This window comes from Podarcis filfolensis (assembly GCF_964270895.1).
Source record: "Podarcis filfolensis genome assembly, chromosome: 13".
Taxonomy (NCBI): Eukaryota; Metazoa; Chordata; class Lepidosauria; order Squamata; family Lacertidae; genus Podarcis; species Podarcis filfolensis.
The window spans coordinates 50,900,726-50,925,817 of NC_139615.1; the positions used below are offsets into that span (position 1 = coordinate 50,900,726).

Here is a 25,092-nt window from a genome sequence, read left to right on the forward strand (position 1 = left end):
GCGGATGGGGCTGCCGCTCCCGGGTTGCAAACGGTGCCCGTAAGGCCGCATGAGAGACGCCCGTGGGACCCACTTGCTGCATTCTTCCCCGCCATGTGATTAAGCCTCGCACTACTTTGCGGAGCTGGTTTGGAGCGCTGACTAGATCACTGGTGCAAATGGAAGGGCATGGAAAACAGTTTCCTAGTTCACACTGGCTGCCAGGACTTAGTTGATGTAATAACTTATGACACCACAGTGACATCACAGTCGTGTCCATAGCAGCCACAGGTGGGGTGAAACAGGATTGGGAGTAATCCAGCAATCCTAACTCTGGCTGGGGAGCCCCTGCATCTGAAGCCCTGCTGCTCCTGCGGGTGAGGGGGGCAGGTGTGGGGTGGTTTGTTTTTGCTGCCCTCGCTGTAGGTTTGTGCAGCTGAGAGAGCAGAGGACCAGGGCCTTTGGGGACCCGCAGGACTTTGAATCCAAAGTCAAGACTTTGAATCGGGCGCAGCAGTGGCCAAGCCCTCCTGGCAGGAGGGGGCTGGTGGAGGGTCAGCTGTCTTGTCTTCATCACCTCGGGCAGCACAGATCTGGAGGTGAGGATTGCACTATAAGCCTAAGTTTTGAACCATATTAGTTTAGTTTGATGTATAGACCTGTGTTTTAACCTATAGGAGAGCTTGTTGTTTAGGGCTGTATTCTGCTGTTCGCTTCTAGCATGATTTAGGACATTGCTTCCCCAGGTGGGCTGTACTGCTCCCTGTGGGGCAGTGGGATTACTTAGGGGGCGCTGAGAAGCAGGGGGCACTGAAGGTGATCAGAACTATTAGACTTTGGAAAGTTGACAAAACTGGATCCGACTTTGAAAATTTAGTCTCAGTGGCTAAAATTGATCAGTTTTGCTGAATTAAGTAAACAAAATAGTTTTATTTGGGTTTTGAGTGAAGGTGAAATTAATGGTTACTATTTTGAATTTTATTGTGTTAATGTCTTCCTTAATGGGTCATGCAAACTGCTATTTTGAATAATGCTTTTTATAAGGTAGGGTAGTGGACCCTGGGGATGAGTTTATGGAACCAAAGTGGCAGTGATCTGTAAAAGATTTTAGGAGATATGAGATGGGGAAAGCTTTTTATCATATATTTTATTTCAGATGTACTGAAGCATTCTAGACATGGAATGGAAATCTGATACAGACCATGCTGGAATAGACTATATTATGGGATGTCCCTTAGCGTAGGGACAACAGTGGCCAAGGCCTTCTGGCAGGTATTCATGCGGAGGCTGGGTAGCATTTTGTAGTCTAAAAGAAAGCAGAACAATACATTTGGCACCAGTTTGGCTGCAGGAGTTGTCAGAAGAAGGCATACAAGGTGCCACCCAACCGTCTTAGGGACTCCACTCCGAATTTGTGTAAGCTTTACTCCTTAGCCCTGTCTTCTCCTGAAGATGTCCCACAAGGCACGTATATATTGCCCCATATACCCATATTTCAGCATAGTTGACACAAACTAGTATATTTATTTAGCTGGAGTATTGTGTATGCACATGTGCCCCCCCCCCCTTCTTGATGAGACAAAACTTGTTGCTCAGTGAGCCATAGGTCTTTGTCTAGCAAACTTTCCATCCAGTCCTGGCTTTCACCCCTCAGCTCTCCAGGGAAAGGGCATTTGTCTTCCCAGAGATGCAAGATCTTGCTGGAAATGGGCGCCACTTCTCCACTGGCTGCAGGGCGAGGGAGGCACCTGCAGGGGCTCTGCATCTTGTGCCGCCCGAGGCAGCTGCTTCACCCCACCTCATGGACAGGCTGGCTGGGCCTATGATCCCAGGAGAAACTCATGCAGTTCTGAGAAGCTTTCCTAGTTAACTATTAGAGAATCAGGGAGAACATGTGGTTGGCATCAAATAAACCTTTCTTTATGTGTTGGTAGAGGTTGTCTTGTTGAAAGGAGAATGTTTACAGAAAGAATTTCCAGGCATAGCACTGACTTGTGAAGAATCTGAGAATGCTGAACAAATGCAACTATAGAGCATTGAGCTTCCTGTCTTGTTTGGGATAAAATCTGGGAAATATATATTCTTAACTGAATTTATTAAAAGGGGAAGGGGAGGGGAAGGTCGAAGGAAGTGCTGTCTTATTGTTTTCGGTCTTTTTGTTTGTGCGTAGATTATGAAGTACAACTACTGCCCTGAATTCCAGAAATAGCATCACGTATTTACTACAGATTGTTAAAATACGAAAACCTTAAATCGCTCATTTAACTTTTAGTCACTTTATAGCAAACCTTAAATCACTTGAAACAACTGAGTGCTGTGTTTCTGCCTAAACGTTCTCTGAGATAAAAGATGGCTATAGTGAGAGTTAAAGTGAGATGTTTAAAAGTGTGTCTTGGGGGAAGGTTTGCTGAAAATGGCTCATATTGCTTTTTTTGTATAATTGTTGGTTAAGAGAGTTAACCATTACTATTTTTCAGTGAAAAGTTTGAACTCATTCCTGTGTTAGCAATCCCAAAATTTGTACCCCAAAATGTAAATGGATAGTGAAAAATACATAATAAGGTGAGCAGAAATAAGGTGGAGTGTAAATATTCACATGTATTGTGAAAAGGTATGCAAATCGATACTTAATTGTTCTACAGCTATTTGTATCACATCTGTCCTGTACTTGTTGCAAAGTGTGTTCTAGGTCTTATAAGCCAACATGGCACCCCCCAGATGTTGCTAGGCTGCAACTCCTGCGTCTCTGATATTGGCTATGTCGGCTGGGGGGTGATGGGAGTTGTGCCCTCCAGGTGCTGTTGGTGGGGGCTGCCCCTCTGTGAGAATGTCTCATATTCTAGTTCCAAGCTTCAAGGGAGTAGTGTCTGCCATTTTGTAGCACAAATGTCATCATGCACTCATAAGTCAGTCACCCCCTTGAACTGGCAGACTTGGGAATACTGAGGTCTGCAGAAGTACAAAGAAAGTGCTTTTTTGGGGCGGGGTGGGGAGAGGTTGGGAAGCAGGAGGTGGGAGCTTGAGTGCCGCAAAGTGAATGGGGCATAGTTCCTTTTGAGAATTTTTTTTTGTAGTAAGCTAATAACGACAGCAACAACAAATGTGAATGTTTGTTCCTTAAGCAGGGTTACTTTTAGATTCCTAGGAGAAGAAGTGTAAGAGCTCAGGAGACATATTTTGAAATGTGTGTTTCCACTTTCTCACTGACTCTGCCTCACTACAGTTCCCCCTTGTGACCTTAGATGTGCACAACCTGAGACCTGAACATCTACTTGTGTTCTCCCTGTGTGGGGTTTATATACTGGTGGCTATGCGCTGTGAGTGGATTTTGAGTTGCATCATACTCTATGTTCTGTTGTTCCAGTGTGGGTGGAATAGTAGGGGATGATGAGGCAGATCTTTTTTTATTTGTTTTCCTCTCACATTATGCTCAATAGGAGGGAAATTGCTTCCACCATCCCAGACCTGATGGGTGTGTCCATGGAATGAAGAAGTTTAGGATTTGGCATAGCCATGCCACACCCCAAACTCATTTCCTCCTCCTGCTGCTGTAATTTTACCAGTGGTGGAGTTTTCTGCTGGTGTTTCAGGTGAGTTTCACTGGTCTTGGTGTCGTTCTGGTGGCATAATGCCATTTCTGCTTGTGGAGTGGGGCTGAATACATGGCAGCTGAAATGTCAAAGGAGTTTGCAAAAGAGTGTGTTAAGTTTTGAACTGTGTGGTTTCTATATGCAAAGCTGCACTTCAGTCTGGGAGATTTCTGCAATGCAAGCTTAGCTACACTGTTCATGGGAGATCATGGGAAATCTGGAGCAGGAGAAGTTTTTATTACAAATTCAAGAAAATACACCCACTCTCAGTTTCAGATTGCCCATTATGTTGGGGAAACATTTCATACTTAGTGCAAGTAATGTTTCTTTTTGTATCATGCAAAAACTGTGAAATGACCTTGATACCCATTCCACATTCTGACATTTCAGGTCAGTTCATGAAAATACCCCCCTAAATACCAATGTTCTTATCTGTATGAATAAAACTTACTTTTTGTCTTCAGAAAAACCTTCATAATTTTGATTACTTTTACCCACACATTTCACAGCTTGGCATGGCAGCATTAATCCTATAACACTGCCTTTTCCATCACATTAATAAAGAACAATATTTGCGTATTTACACACTTGTGAGTTTAGATTCCGGTCTGAACTGATAAGGCTGAACATGTTGCATTAGCACCAAAGGGGTCTTTTTTGATTCAGCAGCTGTGGATATATTTGTCCAGGTGTGACAGAATTCTTTAGGAGTTGGACGTACTCAGCGAAGCAATTAAAAGGTGGGCGGGCGGGTGTGAAATCAAGGATAAAGAGCTCTCATACCTAATTGAGATGATCAACCAAATACTGGTGTGTTCTTTCCTTTCACCCTTAATGGAAGGTCAGCTTCAAAGATGTGGGCACTGAGAAAATGTTAAGAGTGTGGAATCTACTAATTTAAAACTTTTCAGCAGTCGGGAAATGGTAATCAAATACAACAAAGCATTGTCACTGTGAAGTCCATAATAGTTTCTGTGACGGGGGTGGGGTATCATAAGCTATAATGGCAGGAATGAATCTTGCTTTGCTTTCCAATTATATCTGTTCCTAATTCTCAGGTTGGCACATCCCTGGAGGACATGCCGCCACCCTGATTCAGATAGAATTGGAAACCACACTTTGTGGAGGTATCCCGACAGGGGCAGTGTATCCTGTTTCACCACTTGAGGGGAAGCAGAAAATGCTGCCTTGCCCTGCCGTCCCCCCACCTGCTCCTACTGCAGCCTACTCTGCCCCTGCTGTGCACCACTGGCAGAGAAGCACCACCACCACTGGAGCCCATCTGGGGTGAGATCTTACCTCAGATAGACACGATCCTGCCCAAAATTGGCTCCAATGCTCTACTGATGGTGGAGGTGTTGGGGCAGGTGGGACACCCACAGGTATGCAGCCTCACCTTGCTTAATGTATCCAGAACACTGTTCCATTTGTGCTGGATTACTTGTGGTTTTTGCATTCTGAGGATGTGGACAAGCTGCTTGCAGGATTAGAGCTGACCACCTGTTGGCTTGACCCTTGCCCGCCTGGGCTTCTTAGAACTAGCTGAAGGGGATTGACTGGGTCGGTCATTGCCTAGGGGGAGATACCACCTGCCTTAAAGGAGGTAAAGGTGTGCCCCTTCCTTAAGAGGACTTCCCTGGCCCCAGAATAATATTCTCCAGTGACAAATATCCTGTGGCAATATGCTTGAAAGAGTTCAGGAAGCCCAACTTCAGGCATGTTCGAAACAAGCTGACTATCTGCACCCATTTCAGTCTGGTTGCAGGCCCCACCATGAGGCTGAAACTGCCTTGGTTGATGACATTTGTTGGGAAGGAGGTGAGGAGTGTGTGACCCTGTTCATTACCCTTGTCCTCTCTGCTGCTTTTGTTATTGTCAGTGGTATTTTTCTAGAGTGGCTCTGGGAAGTGGGAGTTGTAAAATAGATGCCTCTTCTGCACACACAGCCTTTAGGAATAAGGAATTACAGAAGGTGTTGGGGGCAGTCAGGCTCTCAGAGCCACTAAGGAAAGATTCACTGTTCTGTTAAGCCCTGAGGTTTAAGAATGCCCTGCAGGAGCTTCTGGAGAAAATTAATTTTCCTACCATGAATTTCTGTTCTGAATCTCCTACCAGGGTGTTCCACCCACCTCTTCTTCTTAAGCCACCAGGACATAAGTTGCTGCTAATAATCAAATTTATTCTGCCAGCACCACACGTCAGGGAAACAGATAGGAATGCCTGCAGTTAATTATCTTCTTTTGCCTCATTACTTAATGTTTCTTAATTAATTGTTAATGTCATGGGTAGGCAAACTAAGGCCCGGGGGCCGGATCTGGCCCGATTGCCTTCTAAATCTGGCCTGCAGATGGTCCGGGAATCAGTGTGTTTTTACATGAGTAGAATGTGTGCTTTTATTTAAAATGCATCTCTGGGTTATTTGTGGGGCATAGGAATTTGAGCTTGTGCATTAAGCAGCCATTTCTTCTTTTGAGTGTTCCCAAAATCAGATTCCTGCTCATGAATGTGAATTCACTGGTTTGTACCTAGTGTCAGTATAGTAACTTGTATTAAAATGCGCTTGATCATTACTTGCATTCAAGACTGCTTGCCAGCGGAGGCCAGGTAACTCCTGGCGAGAAAGAGTCAAGGGTTAAAATGTCCCTGCCTTCCAGAGGTGTGTAGTCTCATTGCCAAGGCCCTTAAGGCACACTGGACCCAAGCTGAGGCGTTTCTCCGATAACAAAATCCGATTTTGTTTGTTCGTATTCCCAAGGAGGGAGCATTTCATCTGAAGAATGTCCTGACATCATCACAGCAAGGGTTGGGTCACCTGTTGTGGCAAAGGAATTGGAAGTCAGAATACAGTTATGTCTTAAATGAAAACCAGCTACAGCTTGGGTCATCTTACATAGCAGTTTTGGTTCCCTTAAAACAGTGCTGCTTTCGAGGTACGTGAAATAAACGTGGAGATCGCCTATCCCAGAGGTAGGCAACCTAAGGCCCGGGGGCCCAATCACCTTCTCAATCCGGCCCACGGACGGTCCAGGAATCAGCGTGTTTTTACATGAGTAGAATGTGTCCTTTTATTTAAAATGCATCTCTAGGTTATTTGTGGGGTATCGGAATCTGTTCATTCCATCCCCCAATATAGTCCGGCCCACCACATGGTCTGAGGGATGGTGGACCGGTTCATGGCTGGAAAAGGTTGCTGACCTCTGCCCTAAACCATGTGAGGCAGGGTACCTGACGGGCTGCTTGCTCCTGACCAGTTAATTTAATATCTTCCTTTTGTGCTCTCACATTTGGAGATAGCACCTTCTTTTGGGAACCCCCCCCCCCATATTTGTTCAGCTGGTGCCAACTGTTTTGTTCCCTGGAACATTAATTGGCTGTTGTTGTGATTGACTAGTTAAACCCTGATGCTGTTTTAATCTGCTGCTTTTGTTGCACCTCTCAGTATTTGACTATTGTGTAGCATATTGCTTTTAAGTAATGTTTTGTAAGCCACCTTAAAGAACTGTGGCTGAAAGACGGAGTCACATAAATAACATAAACTGCAAAATACACCCCACTCCTAAATCTCAGCCCTTGTGTTTGTTGTTTGAAACACCACAGCTTTGAAGCAGCAGAAGAGATGGAAAATAAGTTTCTTCTGAAAATGTGATCAGATGACAGAAAAAGTGAGCTTTGAGTAGAATTGTTCTAAATTTTTTGTTCTGAGCTGCTTAAACTGTCCTATCCAGAATATTGTCATAGTAGCTGCAAGAGTTAAAGGCATACACCTTCATTCTTCTAATATTATGACCCATTTTAGCCTCGTAGCCACTGTTCCCTACAGAACAAAGAAGAATTGTTTAGGGCCTTTGTTAGAAATACTCAGCCCTTGCTGGAGTTGTCAAAGTTTTCTTTTGGTAATGAATGACCCTGAATTGCTTGCTGTAATTAAATCTGTATGTAGCCTAGTGGGGAAAACTGGCTGAAATGCTCATTTGTTGCAGCCACAGTCTTTTCACATAGATGTTATGTTGGTAGAAAGAGGCACCTAAAACCCCTTTTTGCCGGGGGTGGGGGGGAGGTTTTTTTTGACTGATAAACACTTTCTGCTGACTTTGCACAAATGTTTAAAGTACCCAAAATGGATGTTGTGGGAGGCCAGACCAGTCCAGTACCCAAGAGGGTGGGGGGCAGATAAAGGACGTTGGAGGGCGAATTTCAGGCAGTGATGCATCTTACTCCCAACTGCATAGGATTTGCAGCTTTACAGGATCTTTTTAATTTTTCCTTACGTTGATGCCAGCCAACATAAGAAAGTTAAAGTTAAAAGCGTTTCGCATCTATTAACAACACCATCATCACCATCAATGTACAGGGTTGTTTTATGACATCATAATAAACAAGGTCTCTTCTCCCAAGAAGCTAGGTGTGACGCTGGCAGACTGATATGTTGGTCTGCCAGCCAAATGTCAGGTCTGCTGCCAAATTTCTATAAAGCAGAAATGGAAAAGAGGAGTTATGTTAAAGGGGTAGGAGGAAAGTTCTAAAACTCCTCTTGCCTGTTCCACTTGCAGCAGGGGTTCTTCTCATCTCGAAGCCTTATTGAGGGAAAAACAATTTAAACAAATTTGGAGAGGGAAGCAGAAGTAGATAGTGGGTTCAGTGTATCTAGTCTAATGCACAATAAAGGCTGGAAGGCCATCTGTCATTGATCCTTTAGTTGAGATTCCTGCATTGCAGGGGGTTGGAGTAGATGACCCCCCAGGGTCCCTTCCAATTCTGCACTTATATGATTCAGGAAAATCACAACTTGCCTCTTCAAGAGTAACTTAACAGCCAGCCTGATTCTGACATGCATATTTATTTAATTTATTTATTTTGCTGTTGTTTTTCCTGTGAAGCGTCTCGAGGCAATTTCACAATACAGTGGTACCTCGGGTTAAGTACTTAATTCGTTCCAGAGGTCTGTTCTGAACCTGAAACTGTTCTTAACCTGAAGCACCACTTTAGCTAATGGGGCCTTTTGCTGCTGCGCCGCCGGAGCCCGATTTCTGTTCTCATCCTGAAGCAAAGTTCTTAACCTGAAGCACTATTTCTGGGTTAACGGAGTCTGTAACCTGAAGCGTCTGTAACCTGAAGCGTATGTTACCCGAGGTACCACTGTATAGTAAAAACATGTATAAAATAACAGCTATATAAAAGCAGTTAAAGAAAATATATGAAAACAATTTCAGATCCAGTACTGATACTGACTTGCAAATCTCCCTGGCTAGTCTGGCCATGAAGGAGAGTTCTGGACAACAATGGGTGGCTGCGAGTCCATAGTCCAGGGCAGCCTCCGATGAAGCACTTCTTTGTGTCCTGTGAAAAACAAAGTTGTTTTAAAGCAGTCACAAATAGTAGTAGAGATCCTGCTGCAACATGCTCTTTTCTTTTTTTAAAGGGAACATTTATTGATAGATACTATGTAAATGTAAATGTGACAAGGCGATTAAAAACAATGCGCAAATTGCTGGAAAAAACTGCATTTCTCTGGATCGCATCAAAGTTAAACACACCGATTATCTCAGCGCAAATGTTATTTGGCATTCACTTCTGATTACAAGAGCCTTCTGAAGAAATGACAAGACAATTACAGGGCTTGAGTTATTTTTCAGCGTCAGCAGAAAAGCAAAGGTGTTATAACATGAAGCCTGCCCTTTGGGCACAGCTAGCACAGAAGTAGGTGTGTCTTGTAAACTCTGTTTTAGCAGTGTATTTTAAAGGAAATCACAATCTGACATTAAGGCAAAATAGCATACGTTTCAAAACCTCATTTTCTTTGCTAGAGGTACTGGCTCTGATCCATCTCTAATTATAGACGATCCCTATAGCTCAATAACCATATAACCCTATTAACTTGGAAATAAGCTCTGTGGCATTCAATGAAACTCCATCCAGTGGAGGTGTGCATAGGATTATAGCTTTAGTTTGCCCTCCTCAGCAGAGACACACATTACTAGTCACATCAAAGGAGCACGCAGCCAGCTCGTAGCCTTGATTAGCATGTTCATGCAAATACAGCTCCCATTAGCCACATGAGGAATTATTGCTGGATCATGGTGATTGTATTTTTAAACAGAGAGAGCTAGTATTTTTAGGATGCCAGCCTCAAATTATTCCTGGCATTATTTGGTACTATAACCAAATCACTGTTATTACTTGTTTGCATATGGTCGCACTGTTGGCACTCTGTGATCAACTGTCACTATGGTACTTCTCCCTGGAGACCAGGGATGGAGAACCTGTCTTCCTCCAGATGTTGCCAGACTCCCCTCCCCTCAGCCCCAGCCAGCATGGCCAGCAGTCAGAGAAGATGGGAGTTGGAGTGCAGTGACACCTGGAGGGCCACAGGTTCTCCATCTCTGTTCTCCACTGTGGGGCAAATGGTATAATATGCTTGTTTAGCTGCATGTAATGTTAACTCAGTGACTGCTTCTTCACTCTAAAGAGGCAATTTGTATGGTAAAGCTGGAAGGAAGGAAGAGCACTTAGAACTACAGATCTAAATATAAATAAAGATCTAAAAGTGTTTGAGATACATGCTCTTTTGAGGTGGAGGAGAAATGGTGGGAAAGTTACAAATTGCCACCTCCCAAAGTTGCTTTAGAACTGAGAAGTGACTAATCTGTTAATGTTCAACACAAACCAGAGTTTTGCTTGCACCTTCTTCTTTCCAAAGACATGTGCTACCCATGTGAGGTAGGATATATTGTCTTTGGCAGAAGATTTTAGAATGGCAGGTCTGCAGCTTTATTACGATAGGCAGTGAGCGTTAGCCTCCTTTTTAGAGTCACTTTCACTTTGGCAAAACAGCCATGTGTTTTTATTCCGTCTGAATACACAATACAGTGGTACCTTGGTTCTCAAATGCCTTGGTACTCAAACAACTTGGAATCCAAACACTGCAAACCTGGAAGTAAGTGTTCCAGTTTGCAAACTTTTTTTGGAAGCCGAATGTGCTCCGTTTTTAGTGTTACACTGAGGTTTGTCTGTTCTTGCTATTTATTTTGCATTTTTGTTTTGCGGCTTTTTTTGTGACTCTGTGGAACCCAGTTTAGCTACTGATTGATTGATCGATGGTGTGACTGCAGGACATTGTTTATTGCTTTCATTTTATGGATCAATGGTTTCGTTAGCTAGTAAAATTCATGTTAAATTGCTGTTTTAGGGGTTGCTTTGAAAAGTCCAGAATGGATTAATCCATTTTGCATTACTTTCTATGGGAAAGTGCACCTTGGTTTTGGAACGCTTTGGTTTTGGAACGGACTTCTGGAACAGATTAAGTTTGAGAACCAAGGTACCACTGTAGCCCAGATGGACTCAGGCTTGAGGAGACTGGGGTTTTGATTAAACCTGGTGAAGTGTAAAACAGCACAGGTGGCTTTTTCCTGGCAGGGTGTTGCAGAGGGATTAATCTATGAAAGTGTTTGCTATGGTTACCAGGTGAGAATAAGTGTTTTGCTTAGAGGAAACACCAAGCCTTCATTACAGAGAACTTTTGACACAACAAGCTATCTTGTGCTAGCCATTTTCCCACCACCCAGCCCTCCCTGCCGGCTTGTAAGAGAAGTCTGGGACCCACAGTTCGTAAATCAAGGCCAAAAGAGCAAGATGCACGGCATCCTTTGAGAAAAAAACTATGAGTTGTTTTGAATCTCTGTGTTGGAAAGTGCCTTCACAGTCAGGGTTTCCAGTGTGTTTATCCAAGGCATACACCCAGAAAAGCACCTGTGCTGTAAGTCACACATTATATGACATGTGAATCAAGGCACGTTCCTTCGGTGCTGATGCCACTCGCTGCTTCCCATTTGCTGTTCCCACGGCTGTGCTGCCTCCCGTGGGTCTCCAGCTTGCATTTCGGAAGGAGGAAACTGACTGGGGTATAGGTGGGTAGCTGAGGCAAACGTAAGTGCACCGGGGGAAAGGTAGTGGGCAGAGAACCGTGGAGCAGGGAGGGCTCTAAATTCAGTGCTTGGCACCCAGGCGGACTGTCTTTCTCCCAAGCAAACAGAAAGGGAAGGGATAGTATCAGAAAAACCAGTATTGCTGACAAAAGAGAAAGATCAGCATTGTTGACATGTGAATCCCATACACTGCCACCGTGGCGTAATTCACCGCATAATCATCACACACGCCTTTTTTGGAAAGAAAAATCGTCATTAAAAATGTGACAATTATGCGGTGAATTATGGTACATCCTACAACATTGGCCATTGGCCAAATAGGCAGGCAAGCTGTGATCCGCTTCCTAGGCCTAGGTGAAGCTGAAAAGGGTTCACCCAGGCCCAGGGAAAACCCCTTGCCTCCAGCACAACTGCTGGATCCAGGAGAGGCATTGTCACCATCCCATAACAGTGCCCAATCTGGCTGTAAGCATCATTACACAACAGATGAAACATGTACAAATGGTTTTTCAATTTTTGTTCTCTTCTTTCTTTATGCTTCCACCACCATTTTTATTCAGTCCCCCCCAATTGCACCTGAGGTTACTACGCCCCCCTGGATGACCCCCCCAGGAATGGGAAACACTGATCTAGTGTAAGCTGTGTGCAAGCTCAGGATTTCTTCACTTAGAATTATTTATCCCCTTATGTAATGATTATGCGCATTTCAGGACAAAGTTAGTTAATTTGTAAATGCTCATAGCGTGAAGTACTTAGGAGTTAGCCATGACGTCAACAAGTCTATAGTCCTATCTTTATACATAAAAATGGAAGGCTGTCTTCTTCTAGCCCCCATTTCAGGATTAGTAGCGCCCCGTCACAGTACTGCATTTGTATGAACCTGGGCTGGGAAGGGCACCAGAAGTGAAGAGAAGTTGCAGAATAGTAGTGGGCATGGTATAGGAGTGAGAAGGGAAGGGGCACTTATAGGGAAGAAAGCTGCCTTGAGTTCCATCAGCGGAAAAGGCAAGGTATAAAGAAATATATAACAACAATAAGTGGTGGCATGAGAATGAGGTTGAAGATGAAAGCAGGGGCCTGAAAGGGTCTGAAGAATTGGAGGGGGTTGTTGGCATCCGTCTGTCTCGAGAGACAATGGAGTCTGCCTCCAGGGGTGAAGTCAAACTGCTGTATTAGCAGCAGTGAAGTGACTTCCCAGGATGCAAGCCTGGGCAGTGTGTATGGAGGTCTTGAGTTGCCCAGATGACAAGACACCCCCCCCCGCTTGGCCTCACTGCTGTGGCCCAAAGGAAAGCAGAGCAATACAGTGGTACCTCGGGATCTGAACGGGATCCGTTCTGGAGCACCGTTCACATCCTGAATAGAACGTAAGACGCGACGGCGCGTCTTCACATGCGCTGGTTGCGTTTTGCCACTTCTGTGCATGTGCGTGATGTCATTTTGAGCGTCTGCGCATGTGCGAGCGCCGGAACCCAGAAGTAATGCACTCCATTACTTGCAGTTGCCGCAGAGCGCAACCCGAAAGCGCTCAACCTGAAGCACATTCAACCCGAGATATGACTGTACAGTACATTTGGCACCAGCTTGGCTGCAGGAGTTGCTGCAAGGCACCATCAAACCATCTTAGAGACTCTACATTTTTGTAGTGTTTACTCCTTAGCCTTTTCTTTCCCCAGAGATGTCCTGCAAGGCAATGGAAATTTAGGATCTGAGTTTTCCTTTTCCTAGATTGGCTACTTCCCCAGGTTGATGAGCCCCATCTGCCCGTTGGAAGGGGCGTGGCTTCATAATCGGGCAGAAGGTGAAAATGGTACACATTAGTTGAAATGTGTGGGAAGAGATTACCCTGGGTATTTTCTGTGTGTAGGAGGCTGCACAAAAAAATGGGGGAGGAGGCACAGACTTGGGGGTTGAAGGTGAAAACAAGGGTGCAAAGTGGGGCTGCAGATAGTGGCAGAGCTTCCTGCCCTGGCACCCGGGGGGGGGGGCGAAGAGCAGGCGGGGGCATGGCTGGTGCGTGTCCCAGGTGCGTGGTGCACTGCCTGCAGGGGCGTGGTTCCCAGCGTGGGTGGGGGCAGCTGCGATGGCACCCCACCAGGATCATGCTGCTGGGGGCAGTGCACTCCCCCCGCACCCCTCTTCCTCCGCTAGTGGCGGCAGAACAGAGAATTGGCTCTAGAAATGGGGTATGAAGGTGGAACGCGAACTTAGTACAGTGGTACCTCAGGTTACATACGCTTCAGGTTACATTCGCTTCAGGTTACAGACTCCGCTAACCCAGAAATAGTACCTTGGGTTAAGAACTTTGCTTCAGGATGAGAACAGAAAGTGTGCTCTGGCGGCGTGGCGGCAGCAGGAGGCCCCATTAGCTAAAGTGGTGCTTCAGGTTAAAAACAGTTTCAGGTTAAGAATGGACCTCTGGAACAAATTAAGTACGTAACCAGAGGTACCACTGTAGTTCCTTGGGGTAGGAATGAGAAACTAGGGGTTAATATGAGGTGAATGGCAGGGGGGTTGGAAGGTGGAGAGCGCAGGGGTGCAGCCGTGTGCGTGTGCGCGTGTGTGCGCGCACACCTACTTTCTAGTCTACCCCAATGCAGAAAACCACACTAAATCAACACCATAACAAAAATTTTCAAAATTCAGAAATTTCAAAGCCCACCAATACATTTGAATTTAAACAATTGTAAAGCGATTTCCAGTCACAGCAGTAAACAATAAAACATGTGCATGACCACAAGGTGGTTGCTTTAGGTGGTGCTGAAAAAATGTGCTTAGCTGGTTAGAGCAGCCGTAACATGTGAGAGTTGTTTGCAGGTGGGATGCATTCCTGGTGGAAGCTGGCACTGGGGTAAGGAGGCTTGAAGCATGGAGCAAACGGCTTGCAGAAACCTTCCCTGCAGCTTCTGCATGGCAGCCTTAACATAAGATATGTTCCTTACTATAGCGGAGCAAAGACTGCTTCTGCAGAGGAGAGGCCAACCGAGGAGTGGAGCATGTCCATGCTTGCTGGGCCAGGGTGTCATGGAAAGAACAGTGGTATCGGATGTCCCAGGGAAGGAAAGATTTGGAAGCGACTACAGGAAATGTTTTAGTTTGTCAAATGTTCTTGTTGGCTGCAGCTGGGAAGAAAATTAAGAAATAATCTCTGCCCATTTCCTAAAGGCATTAACATAAGAATGCAAGCTATCTCCAAAATATATTCCCATCTTATTTTATTTTTAAATAGTACACTAGAATACCTTTGTAGGATAACTCTGTGGGCACAGTTTCTCATGCCTAGATTTAAATACCATGCATCTATTAAATTCTGCAAGATTATTCTGAAATTTTTTACATTATGAGAGTGTGCTGAAAGCTTTAAAAGTTTGAAAATTCTGATCTCACACAATGCCCGTTTCTGATTATTAACTATAAAAACCAAACATATATAATTTTTTTTGGGGGGGGACTGTAAAGAGCTGAATGAAAAAGGGGAAAGAAATAACATAGTTGTTGGAGAAAGTTAGTTCCATGTGGATTTACTAGAATTTTTTAGTAAAATTATCCTGTACTAAATTATGTACTGTCATGGATGCTTTGGCTGAGTTTCCTGCATTGCAGGGGGTTGGACTAGATGACCTTTGGGTTTCCTACCAACTCTACAGTTCTATGATATTATGAAATTCTTGGAGATTTGATTTGACATTTTATTTGACTGACACTTAGGAAACAAAACTATGTATGTAAGTATAGATTCTTTTTCCCAATAAACAGAATCAATTACATTAATACAAACTTTATGAAAAAATGATTATATTATATTTCTACCAAATCACTGGTTGTGGGTAACTTATCTGTAGATGTTTTCTAATTGTATGTCTCTTAATGTTAGCATAAGATACTTCCCTGTATTAGGGGGCCTTAGGTATTTTGTGTGTCCATGAAAGACAGAATCCAAGACAGTCCAAGCTTTTTCAGAGGCCTCAGTTGCGTTTCCAGCTATTTCATGTTGGTGGACACAGATGACCACAGGAAGCCTTAAGAGATTAGAATTATTTCTTCTTCAGTACAGGCTACCAGAGACATTCAGGAGAGAAGCTGGCAATATAAAACGTGACAAACAATGCTTTGAACTGGTACCAGGATCTTGGGACAGGTAACTAGAGGGCAGGTGCGGTTCTAGATAGCAATATGTCTTTTATTCCTCCAGATGTTCAGGACAAAGCTTGAGCAGGAAGCTTATTGAGGCGCAGAGCCAATAATGGAGGTATATAGCTGCAGCTATTCTTTGGACCAGACGGTTAACTGAGCCCTGCTTTTAGGCTGTAACTTCCTTCCTCTGATCTGCTAGCTTGGCAGGTTTAGGAACTGACTCACAGGACACCTGTGTCTTAATGCTTCCTAGCCATGAAGTGCAGTATGAAGAGACATGGCCTGCCAAAAGAATAGACTTTAGGATTGAGGCAAATAATTGACAGAGGACCCTGCAGAAATAAAACCTTTCTAACTAATGGATCTGGCATGTTGTGCAATAATTTTTTAAGATGAGAAATTTCTATAAGGATATTTATAATGCTTAGATATTCCTTCAAGCTGGTAGTACTAGCCGTGGTTTATCTGAGGGTTTTCCTTATAGCATCCATTTGAAATCATCAATCTTTATTACGGTCCAGAGACCCAACAAATCATTACAAAACAATACACAATTCATACAGCCTACCTCCAAGTTAAACAAGCATTTTGTTTAGAATATAGGGCTCATTTGATCTTGCAACCACCGATAAAAACTTTGCCACTGCTAATGTTCTAACATTTGTCCAGTCTTCCATTTGAAATAGTCCCATGATATAAAAACAACATCCATGCAGTTAAGTTTCAGAAAAAAAAGAAGTTTTGCATTGCAGTTGTAAAGGTACAGGTTTGTGTGTGTTTCCTTACTGCCTTTCTTACTTCTGAAACAAAAACATACCTTAGATCAAGAGGTAAAGCTGCATGGTGATTTTTTTAAAAAAATTGCAACTAAAAGGAAACAGTTTCTCCAATTCTCTGTGACTTACACTTCAGTTTTTAAAATCAACACGCAAATGACAAGACAGAGGTCCATTTCAGATGGTGCAGCAAACCATAGTTTCTGGTCCATGAATAAGCCAGCACAATCTCTTCCATTATGCAAAGCGGGGAGGCCTGAGGTTCCTGCCAGCTTGTTTGTGTAATAATTGAGAAATGTTTTAGATGAAAGTTTAATGCTTTAAATTGCATACGTGTCCATTACATGTTGAGAATGCCATTAATTTATTTTTAGGGATACGTGAAGATTGTTCTTTTTTTATTTTTCCTGCTTTTCCATCCGATGCTTTCATATTCCCCATTTTTAAACACTTGGCTATGGCACACAAAAAATTGTGTGTCCAGCAGTTAATATAATCAAGCAGGCAGAAAACACCCCTATGGACCTGACTGGCAAACCACTGTGGTGTTAGTATACTTAATCAAAGTCTCTTATCTGTCATCCAGTTGCTGCTATAGAATAATGAATTAAGTGATTTTACACACAGTCTATTGCATGGGTATGCAGACTAAGGCCCGGGGGCCAGATCTGGCCCAATCACCCAGTGGCGTAGTGTGGGTTGTCAGCTCCCGGGGCAAGGCAAGTAATTTGCGCCCCCTAACCCGTGGATTTGCACCCCCTAACCCGTGGATTTGTGCCCCCTAACCCTAACCCCCAGATGTTGCACCCGGTGCGGCCGGCCCCCCCTGCACCCCCCACGCTACGCCACTGCAATCACCTTCTAAATCCGGCCCGCGGAATCAGCGTGTTTTTACATGAGTAGAATGTGTGCTTTTATTTAAAATGCATCTCTGGGTTATTTGTGGGGCATAGGAATTCGTTCATTTCCCCCCAAAAAATATAGTCTGGCCCCCCACAAGGTCTGACAGACAGTAGACCGGCCCCAGCTGAGAAAGTTTGTGGACTATTGTCACATTATCTCAGGTGTATAATTTAATTTTTTTCAAGTTATCTTGAGCTTTAGGATATGCTTCTAGGTTGGGTTGAGGAAGCACTGTAGTTCTGGTTCTTCCTGGGGAATCATCCCAAGAGAGTGGTGCTGGGGAACTGTTGCTCTGTTGGACTGTGGGGTACCTCAGGGACCAGTTTTGTTCTCCATGCTCTTTTAATGCCTCCATGAAACTGCTAGGAAGAAGTCACCCAGAGGTTTGGGCTGTGGTGTCATCAATATGGCATAGGCGTTCTGCTCTTTCCATCTTCTGATCCAAGGGGGCTGTAGAAGTCCCTAAATCCATACAAGATGGGAGTACTATTGGGTGCAGCGTGGGGGGCAATCACCCGCTTCAGAAGGAGATTTGCAACTAGCCTTAGATAGGGTTGCACTCTCCATGGAAAACCCAAGTGTGTAGTTGGAGTGTTTTCCTGGACTTTGCACTTACTTGGGAAGCTCAGGTGGTGGCAGTGACCAGGAGTGCAACTCACCAGCTTCAGCTCTGTCTGGAGAGGTCAACATTGATTCCAGTAATCCATGTTCATGTCATGTCCTGGCTTGACTACTGCAAAGAGCTCTCTGTAGGGCTGCCTTTAAGGACTGTTTGGAAACACCTACTGGTTTAGAATGCACCCACCCCCTTAATGGGGGCTGGGCGGTTTAATCATGTGACATCATTACTGCAAAAAAAAAAAAAAGGTAAAGGACCCCTGACAGTTAAGTCCAGTCGCAGACGACTCTGGGGTTGCGGTGCTCATCTCACTTTACAGGCCAAGGGAGCCGGCGTTTGTCCACAGTTTTTCCGGGTCATGTGGCCAGCATCACTAAGCTGCTTCTGGTGCAGTGGAACACCAAAACCAGAGCAGCGCACGGAAACGCCGTTTACCTTCCCGCCGGAGTGGTACCTATTTATCTACTTGCACTTTTGGGCATGCTTTCGAACTGCTAGGTTGGCAGGAGCTGGGCCTGAGCAACAGGAGCTCACCCCGTCGAGGGGATTCAAACTGCTGACCTTCTGATTGGCAAGCCCAAGAGGCTCAGTGGTTTAGACGACAGTGCCATCCGCGTCCCCCATCATTATTGTACCAGGAGGTTTTCTTATTGTTGGAACTGAATTTTTATATCCTATTGCATGAGCTAGGGATGTGGATGGTGCTGTGGGTTAAACCACAGAGCCCTGCGCTTGCCGATCGGAAGGTTGGTGGTTTGAATCCCCATGACGGGGTGAGCTCCCGTTGCTCAGTCCCTGCTCCTGCCAACCTAGCAATTCAAAAGCACGTCAAAGTGCAAGTAGATAAATAGGTACTGCTCCGGTGGGAAAGTAAATGGCATTTCCGTGTGCTGCTCTAGTTCGCCAGAAGCGGCTTAGTCCTGCTGGCCACATGACCCGGAAGCTGTATGCCGGCTCCCTTGGCCAATAAAGCGAGATGAGCACCGCAACCCAGAGTCGGCCCCGACTGGACCGAATGGTCAGAGGTCCCTTTACCTTTACCTTTATTACATGAGCTGACTTGAGTAAGTTTTACTTGTAAGATGACCTATAATTTTTTTTAATAATAAATAAGTGTGCAACAGGGCGTTCATTTTCAGTCCTGCAGCTATTCTACATTGAGGAATGGATTTCAACGTTTTAAGGCACTCCATTTGCATTAACCCGGACATTGTCACTATTCATGATTGTTGTGGTAAATAAGCAAGCTCTTCTGTAAAGATCAGTTGTCAACAGAGGAGTGATTACTCGGTTATCTTTATGTTCAGTTTTCTGTATTTCTGGCCACTGAGCTTTTCCCTGCCCCTTTTCACTCATATGTGTCTCTACAATAGTTTTAAGCCCCGGCATTATACTTTTTTGGGTAAATATTTTGAGATCTGCTTAGTCTATCTGCTCTGGGTTTCTGCAATCCCATTAAAATAATTAGTAAAAAGAAGAACCAAAAGAATAAGTGGTTGCAAATTAAAATCTTTTTGTGTGTCTCTTTTCAGTTTTCCTAAGTTGTTCAGTGGAAATTCATAATGGGATAAAAGATCAAAGGATGCTAATCAAGCCCTTTATCGCACCGCCAAATGGCCTTTAATGTGGGAACAATCCAGTGTGTCTCTTGGGGCAAGGATAGCTTGCATTTCTATATAGATGAACACATTGTTTGTGGATTTGGTTCCAGCTTTCTGTTCTCTTGGGTGCTGCTGGGAAGCAAATCCCCCCCCATCCCAGTGCACTGAGAATTTTTTAAACACTGGTATACTTCGTTCCGATGTTCTCTTGTACATGGCATCCCTTGTCAAAAGAGTGAGGAAACCACAATAAATAATAGTTAAAACAGATAACAAATGGTTTTTCTTGTTTTTAAAAAAGTGAACACTGGCAGCAAGAGTATTACAATGAAGATGCAGGTGGCTGCTTTTCAAAAAGTCGGTGTCTGGACCCAGCCCTCAGGCTATGTTATAGCAAAGTTAATGAGGAGTTGTTGGAGCCTCCCCAACTGTAACTAAAAGTAAACACGAGGCAGGTGAGCTTATTGTACTTGCTTTTGCTTTGTGCCTGAGGGGAGAGTGATCAAAGGGAAATGAAAGGGCTCAGAACCGTGCAGGTTAGTGCATTGCTTTAAGGCCCCATCTGGTGGAATTGCAGGCTAGCAAAGCCCTGTAAAATGAGTAGCTGTACTGTTGGAGCCTAATATTCATGGCCCCTTGTGCCTCTTAACCTGAGAGGAGTGGGGGGGTGAGGCCACTGAGAACTCTCTCATGCTGCCTCTGCCTCAGACAGTGTTCAGCAGCCTTTGGCCCACAGGCCTAATTGGACCACCCCATTTGTCCTGCCAGGCCACTTTGGCGAAGTTCTGCTAACATGCGCTACTCCTGACATCATACCTGCTTGTAAAGAGCTGTGTGCAGTGCTGCAACAAAGTGCTGCACAATCTGCAGGGTTTAATTTCAAAACGCACAAGTGAAAACAGGTCACTGCATGCCATTGTAACTTACGACAATTTGACGGGTGCACAGACAGGTGAGCCTCTCTGGGGGGAGCATTCCATAAACCGGGAACCGCTGCAGAAAAGGCCTGTTCTCATGTTGCCTTCAGGTTAAGAACTTTGCTTCAGGATGAGAACAGAAATCGTGCTCCGGCGGCGTGGCGGCAGCAGGAGGCCCCATTAGCTAAAGTGGTGCTTCAGATTAAGAATAGTTTCAGGTTAAGAACGGACCTCCGGAACGAATTAAGTACTTAACCTGAGGTACCACTGTACTTGTGGGATCGTCTTACACCATCTACTACTTTGATCTGCACAACTGCCACTGTTACTAGTGCAACATAATACTTGCTCTGCATGTGTAAGAAATAAATCTTTTACTGTGGCGGCATCTACGCCTTGGAACTCATTGCCTGTTGAAATCAAGGAGGCACCTTCGCTGTACTCTTTCCAAGTTCCTGCTTAAAACAGTTTTGTTTCGGGCAGTCTTCAATCTTTTTCTAATGTCCCATTGTTTTAATCACCTACTGACTATTTTAAAATACCTGTTTTTAGTTGTTTTTAATTTTAATGTTTTATAAACTGCTTAGTGGTTTTATTACAATCAAGCGGTATATGAATTTTGTTAACTAAATAAATTGTTGTGCTGGTATTCTAAGCACAATTTACAGTGGTTGAAATGTTTTCTAGAATCCACTTTTCCCCCATCACAGTTTCTGAGCAAGCATGCAAGGTTAAAAAAAAAAGAGGATAGTGGTTTTGCGTCCCACATGGATAGAACTCTTCGGATTCAGAAGTTTTTCTTAGTCGTTGCCTTCTCTTTTAATAAAATGTCTACTGTTTATAGCCTTTTCAAATTAATAATTAGATATGGTGAATGCTTTTCATTTCTGTAGGAGAATAGTTAAAACTTGTGAACAATTTGAGCTGAGTCCATTATAAGTTATTATTGCTTACTTTTTAGATTAACGTTTCCAGTTTTTGCTTTTGAAACGCCAGAGAAAAGTTGCAGTAGGGGTCCATATCACAACAATAGCACATAATGCAAAACATGTGTTTCCATTCAGTGTCCAGATTTTGTCCTTTGTAAACAAAATGGCCAGGAGACGAAGCTGTCTATACCTAGGGCATGTTCTAAGCCCATGCTAAGTGACCTGTGAACTGAAGGTTAGCTTTGTGCCTGCCACCGTTAATGACAGAGGGAGACATATTCACGGTCTAAATTCTTGGTGCGGGATTACTGGGACATCAAGCTTTTGATGTTACGCTTAGAGCAAGAATTTTATATTTCATTGTCTGTGAATGTTAGATGGTGACAAACTGGTTTATACTCAGAATTGTTCTACCAGGAACAAAAATACATTAGAATTCTTCCCCACTTTCATCCATGTAAACATGAAGGCTGCAATGTTTTGTACAAAATTTGGAAGTTAAGTAGAAACTTCTTGGATTTTAATTCCTAGCAGTAACAAGGTAAAATAGTGATTGGTTTGCAGAAGTATGTTTTGAAACCACACAGTGTGCTTTAGTTTTTATTCATTGCCACCCAAATTAATTGATGGTTTCTCTGTCAAAGACATATTTCTGCAGCTTGAGAAGTGTCTCAACATATTTCCTCACAATTGAGAGCTCCAAAACATAAGTGTGGTTTAAAAGCATTAAGACTTCAGGAAATGTCACTATTACTTGTTTGTTCATTTGTGCATTCTTCTACCACTCCCTTAATTCCTGACCACTGGTCATACTGGTGGGGATGATGGAAGTTGTAGCCGAAAACATATAAAAGGCACTAGCTCTGGAGAACAGAAAATTAATTTGGTCCAGTGTGACAGCTCTTCAGGTATTTGAGGATGGGCAATCTTCTCCAGATTACTTTTATTGTTGTTAGCTGCTCTGAGCCCGGCTTTGGCTGGGGCGGGCGGGATATAAATTTATTATTATTATTATTATTATTATTATTATTATTATTATTATTATTAAACATACCCTGTTCCTTCAACATTCCTCTGTATTTGAGCATCTGATTTTTCCTACCTAAATGCAGAACTTGTACATTTATCACCATTGAAATTATTTTTGTTAGTTTGGGGCCAGTTCTCCATCTTATCAAAATAATTGTAGGTCTTGTTTCTGCCTGGTAAGAAAGAAATGCCCCATTTAGTTGGTATCATCTGCAAATCTGATGACCATCCTTTCCACTCCTTCTAAGCTATATACAAATGAACAAGCCCAGGCCCAGCAGGGAACCCTGTGGCTCTCCACTTGTCACTTGACAAGGAGGTGCTGATGAACGCTTTTTACGTAAGTATTATCCATCTACCAGCTAAAAATCCACCAACAGTAACATCATCTAGCCCACATTTTACCAGTTTCCCACCCAAAATATCATGAGGTAGCTATTATTTTGTTTTGTATGGAGTAGCATTCATTTTTGTGAGTCTGACTTGCAGTATAGATGGTTCAGCTGAAACTGCATCAGATTTATTACCCCCCTGAGGGCTAGGCGTCTCTTAGAAAGTCACCGTCAACGAAAAAGGTGGAATATAAATATAATAACCAGTGCTGTTTAGCTAGAAAAAGAGGTGCCAGAACTCACCCTGAACTCACCCTCCCTTGTTCTCTTATAATGGCAATGGCGGCCACCTGAAAGGTGTCAGACCCAGTTCTGCTGAGTTCTGGCTGGAAAAAAAGCCCTGGTGGTAGCAGTAGTAGTAGTAGTAATAATAATAAAATAATAATAATAATAATAATAATAATAATAATAATAATAATAATAATAGAAGAAGAAGAAGAAGAAAGTTTGTCAGATCTGTACTGAGCTGTAAAAGGTCTAATGGTTCTTATGTACTAGAGATAGTTCTGAGGTTCTGATCACTGTTCCTCATAAAATAGTTTGTGCCATTTTACTATTTGAGAAGATTTGAGGAATGCTCTTAAAATGTTGCCTATGTTCTTCAGTTTCAGTTCTTCAGGTTATTGCGCTTCCTTCCCCAGAGTGGGAAACATTTTGGGAACTTTGTGTATCAGGCGTTGAGCGCTAATGAAGAAAGGTGGGATATAAATGTAACAAAACCTGTCAGATAATAATGAATAAATAACCTGATACTCTTGAATAAGGCGTATTAAGTTGCAAAATCCATTGTGAGATTTAAGATACGTTGGGTTTTTTTTACTGTCCTTAATTGTGCCAAGGTATGCGTTTCTAAAATATATAAATTCTATTTGTAGCAGGTGAGGAAGAGCCTTTGGAAATGTCATAATGAGGGATGAGGACAGTTCAGCTTCAGGATCCTGATTGCTAAATTGGGTGGGCACTCTTATTTCACCCGTGAAAGGTTGGCAGGAGGCAGGCGACCACGTTTTGCAGTCTTGATTACTTTGCCAGTGACCACAGGCAAAGACACGATCTGTTCTAATGGTGTGTAGTGGAGTTACATGATAACATCTACTGTTGCCAGTTTTGTGATAACATTTAACTTTTTGTGACATAAAGAAATGGTTGCAAAGGGGTATGGAGGAAGAAAAGAAATAAGGACCCTCCCCAAATTTCTACTTTTTGTTTAGTTTATTTATTTATTTACTTGATTTGGGTGGAGGGTATCTTCCTCCTCCCCCTCTGGCTACGGTTTGCCTAATGCCACCTCATGCAGAGGCAACATTTGGATTGGGGATTTCGGATTTGAGATCCAATTTCTTAGTAATTGTGCTCTTTCAGATTTCATCAGGACTTGTTGAACTGACTTGGACGCAAGTGGAGATGCACTTCTGTGATCATAAATTTTGTGTTTTTGGCTGTAACTGGACTGAGCTATTACAGTGGTACCTAGCATTAAGAACTTAATTCGTTCTGGAGGTCCGTTCTTAGCCTGAAACTGTTCTTAACCTGAAGCACCACTTTAGTTAATGGGGCCTCCCGCTGCCGCTGCGCCGCCGGAGCAAGATTTCTGTTCTCATTCTGAAGCAAAGTTCTTAACCTGAAGCACTATTTCTGGGTTAGCGGAGTCTGTACCCTGAAGTGTATGTAACTCGAAGTACCACTGTATTTATAGTTTTACCCTGAAATAATCTTCATGGTGGGAAAAACTGAAAGTGCTACCCACTACATATTTAGAAGGAAAATAAGTTCCATTTGTATTTTGAGATGGAACTCTTATTAACAGTATAATCTGACTTCCTTATAGTCCCTTCTCTGGATGATTTTTATTTATTTTGTTTATTTCTTACAAGATTCTTGAAGTGACTTAGCAACAATGAAATACATGCTAATACAGTGCCCACAAAAACAACCCTTTTCAATGTGTTTGTGGGAGGGGGTGGGGAGAGGTCTGTTGTTGTTGTTTTATATATTGTATTTTTTATGTTGTTAACTGCCCTGAGATCTATGGCTGAAGGGCAATACAGTATACAAAATAAAGAAATAAAACTAGCAAGCAAGCAGAACTTTGAATGTGCTTTTTTTTTTTTAATCTTGATGATTTGGGCAAGTCAGTGTACATGGCAAATCAAATTGTTACGTTGTATGTTGTGCTAGACCACTAAATATCGTGGGAATCTCCTCTCCCCATAGGGGGGGGGGAGTTTTGCAACTTTCAGCTTCTAGCTGGGTTTGGATCCGATGTTTTGCCTGTAAAGTGAGAAGTGGAGGTGATCCCCC

General features: G+C 43.4%; 1 protein-coding gene across 6 annotated transcripts in view; it reads left to right on the plus strand.

Moving 5' to 3' along the window:
- The window catches only part of PLEKHG4B (pleckstrin homology and RhoGEF domain containing G4B), a 94,815-nt gene continuing 69,723 nt past the window's right edge, over window positions 1–25,092 (plus strand). The window contains exons 1-2 of one of the 6 annotated variants that reach the window (XM_083582351.1): window positions 1–578; window positions 3,417–3,569. Coding sequence is in view for 1 of the 6 variants with exons in the window: in XM_083582346.1 (XP_083438472.1) it covers window positions 1,207–1,251 (45 nt within the window). In the remaining 5 variants the exon portion in view is untranslated. Of the gene's footprint in view, window positions 579–1,162; window positions 1,252–3,416; window positions 3,570–15,545; window positions 15,630–19,825; window positions 19,980–22,779; window positions 22,831–25,092 lie in introns of those variants that run through there. The other 5 variants (XM_083582349.1, XM_083582348.1, XM_083582346.1 and 2 more) reach the window with 5 other exon arrangements.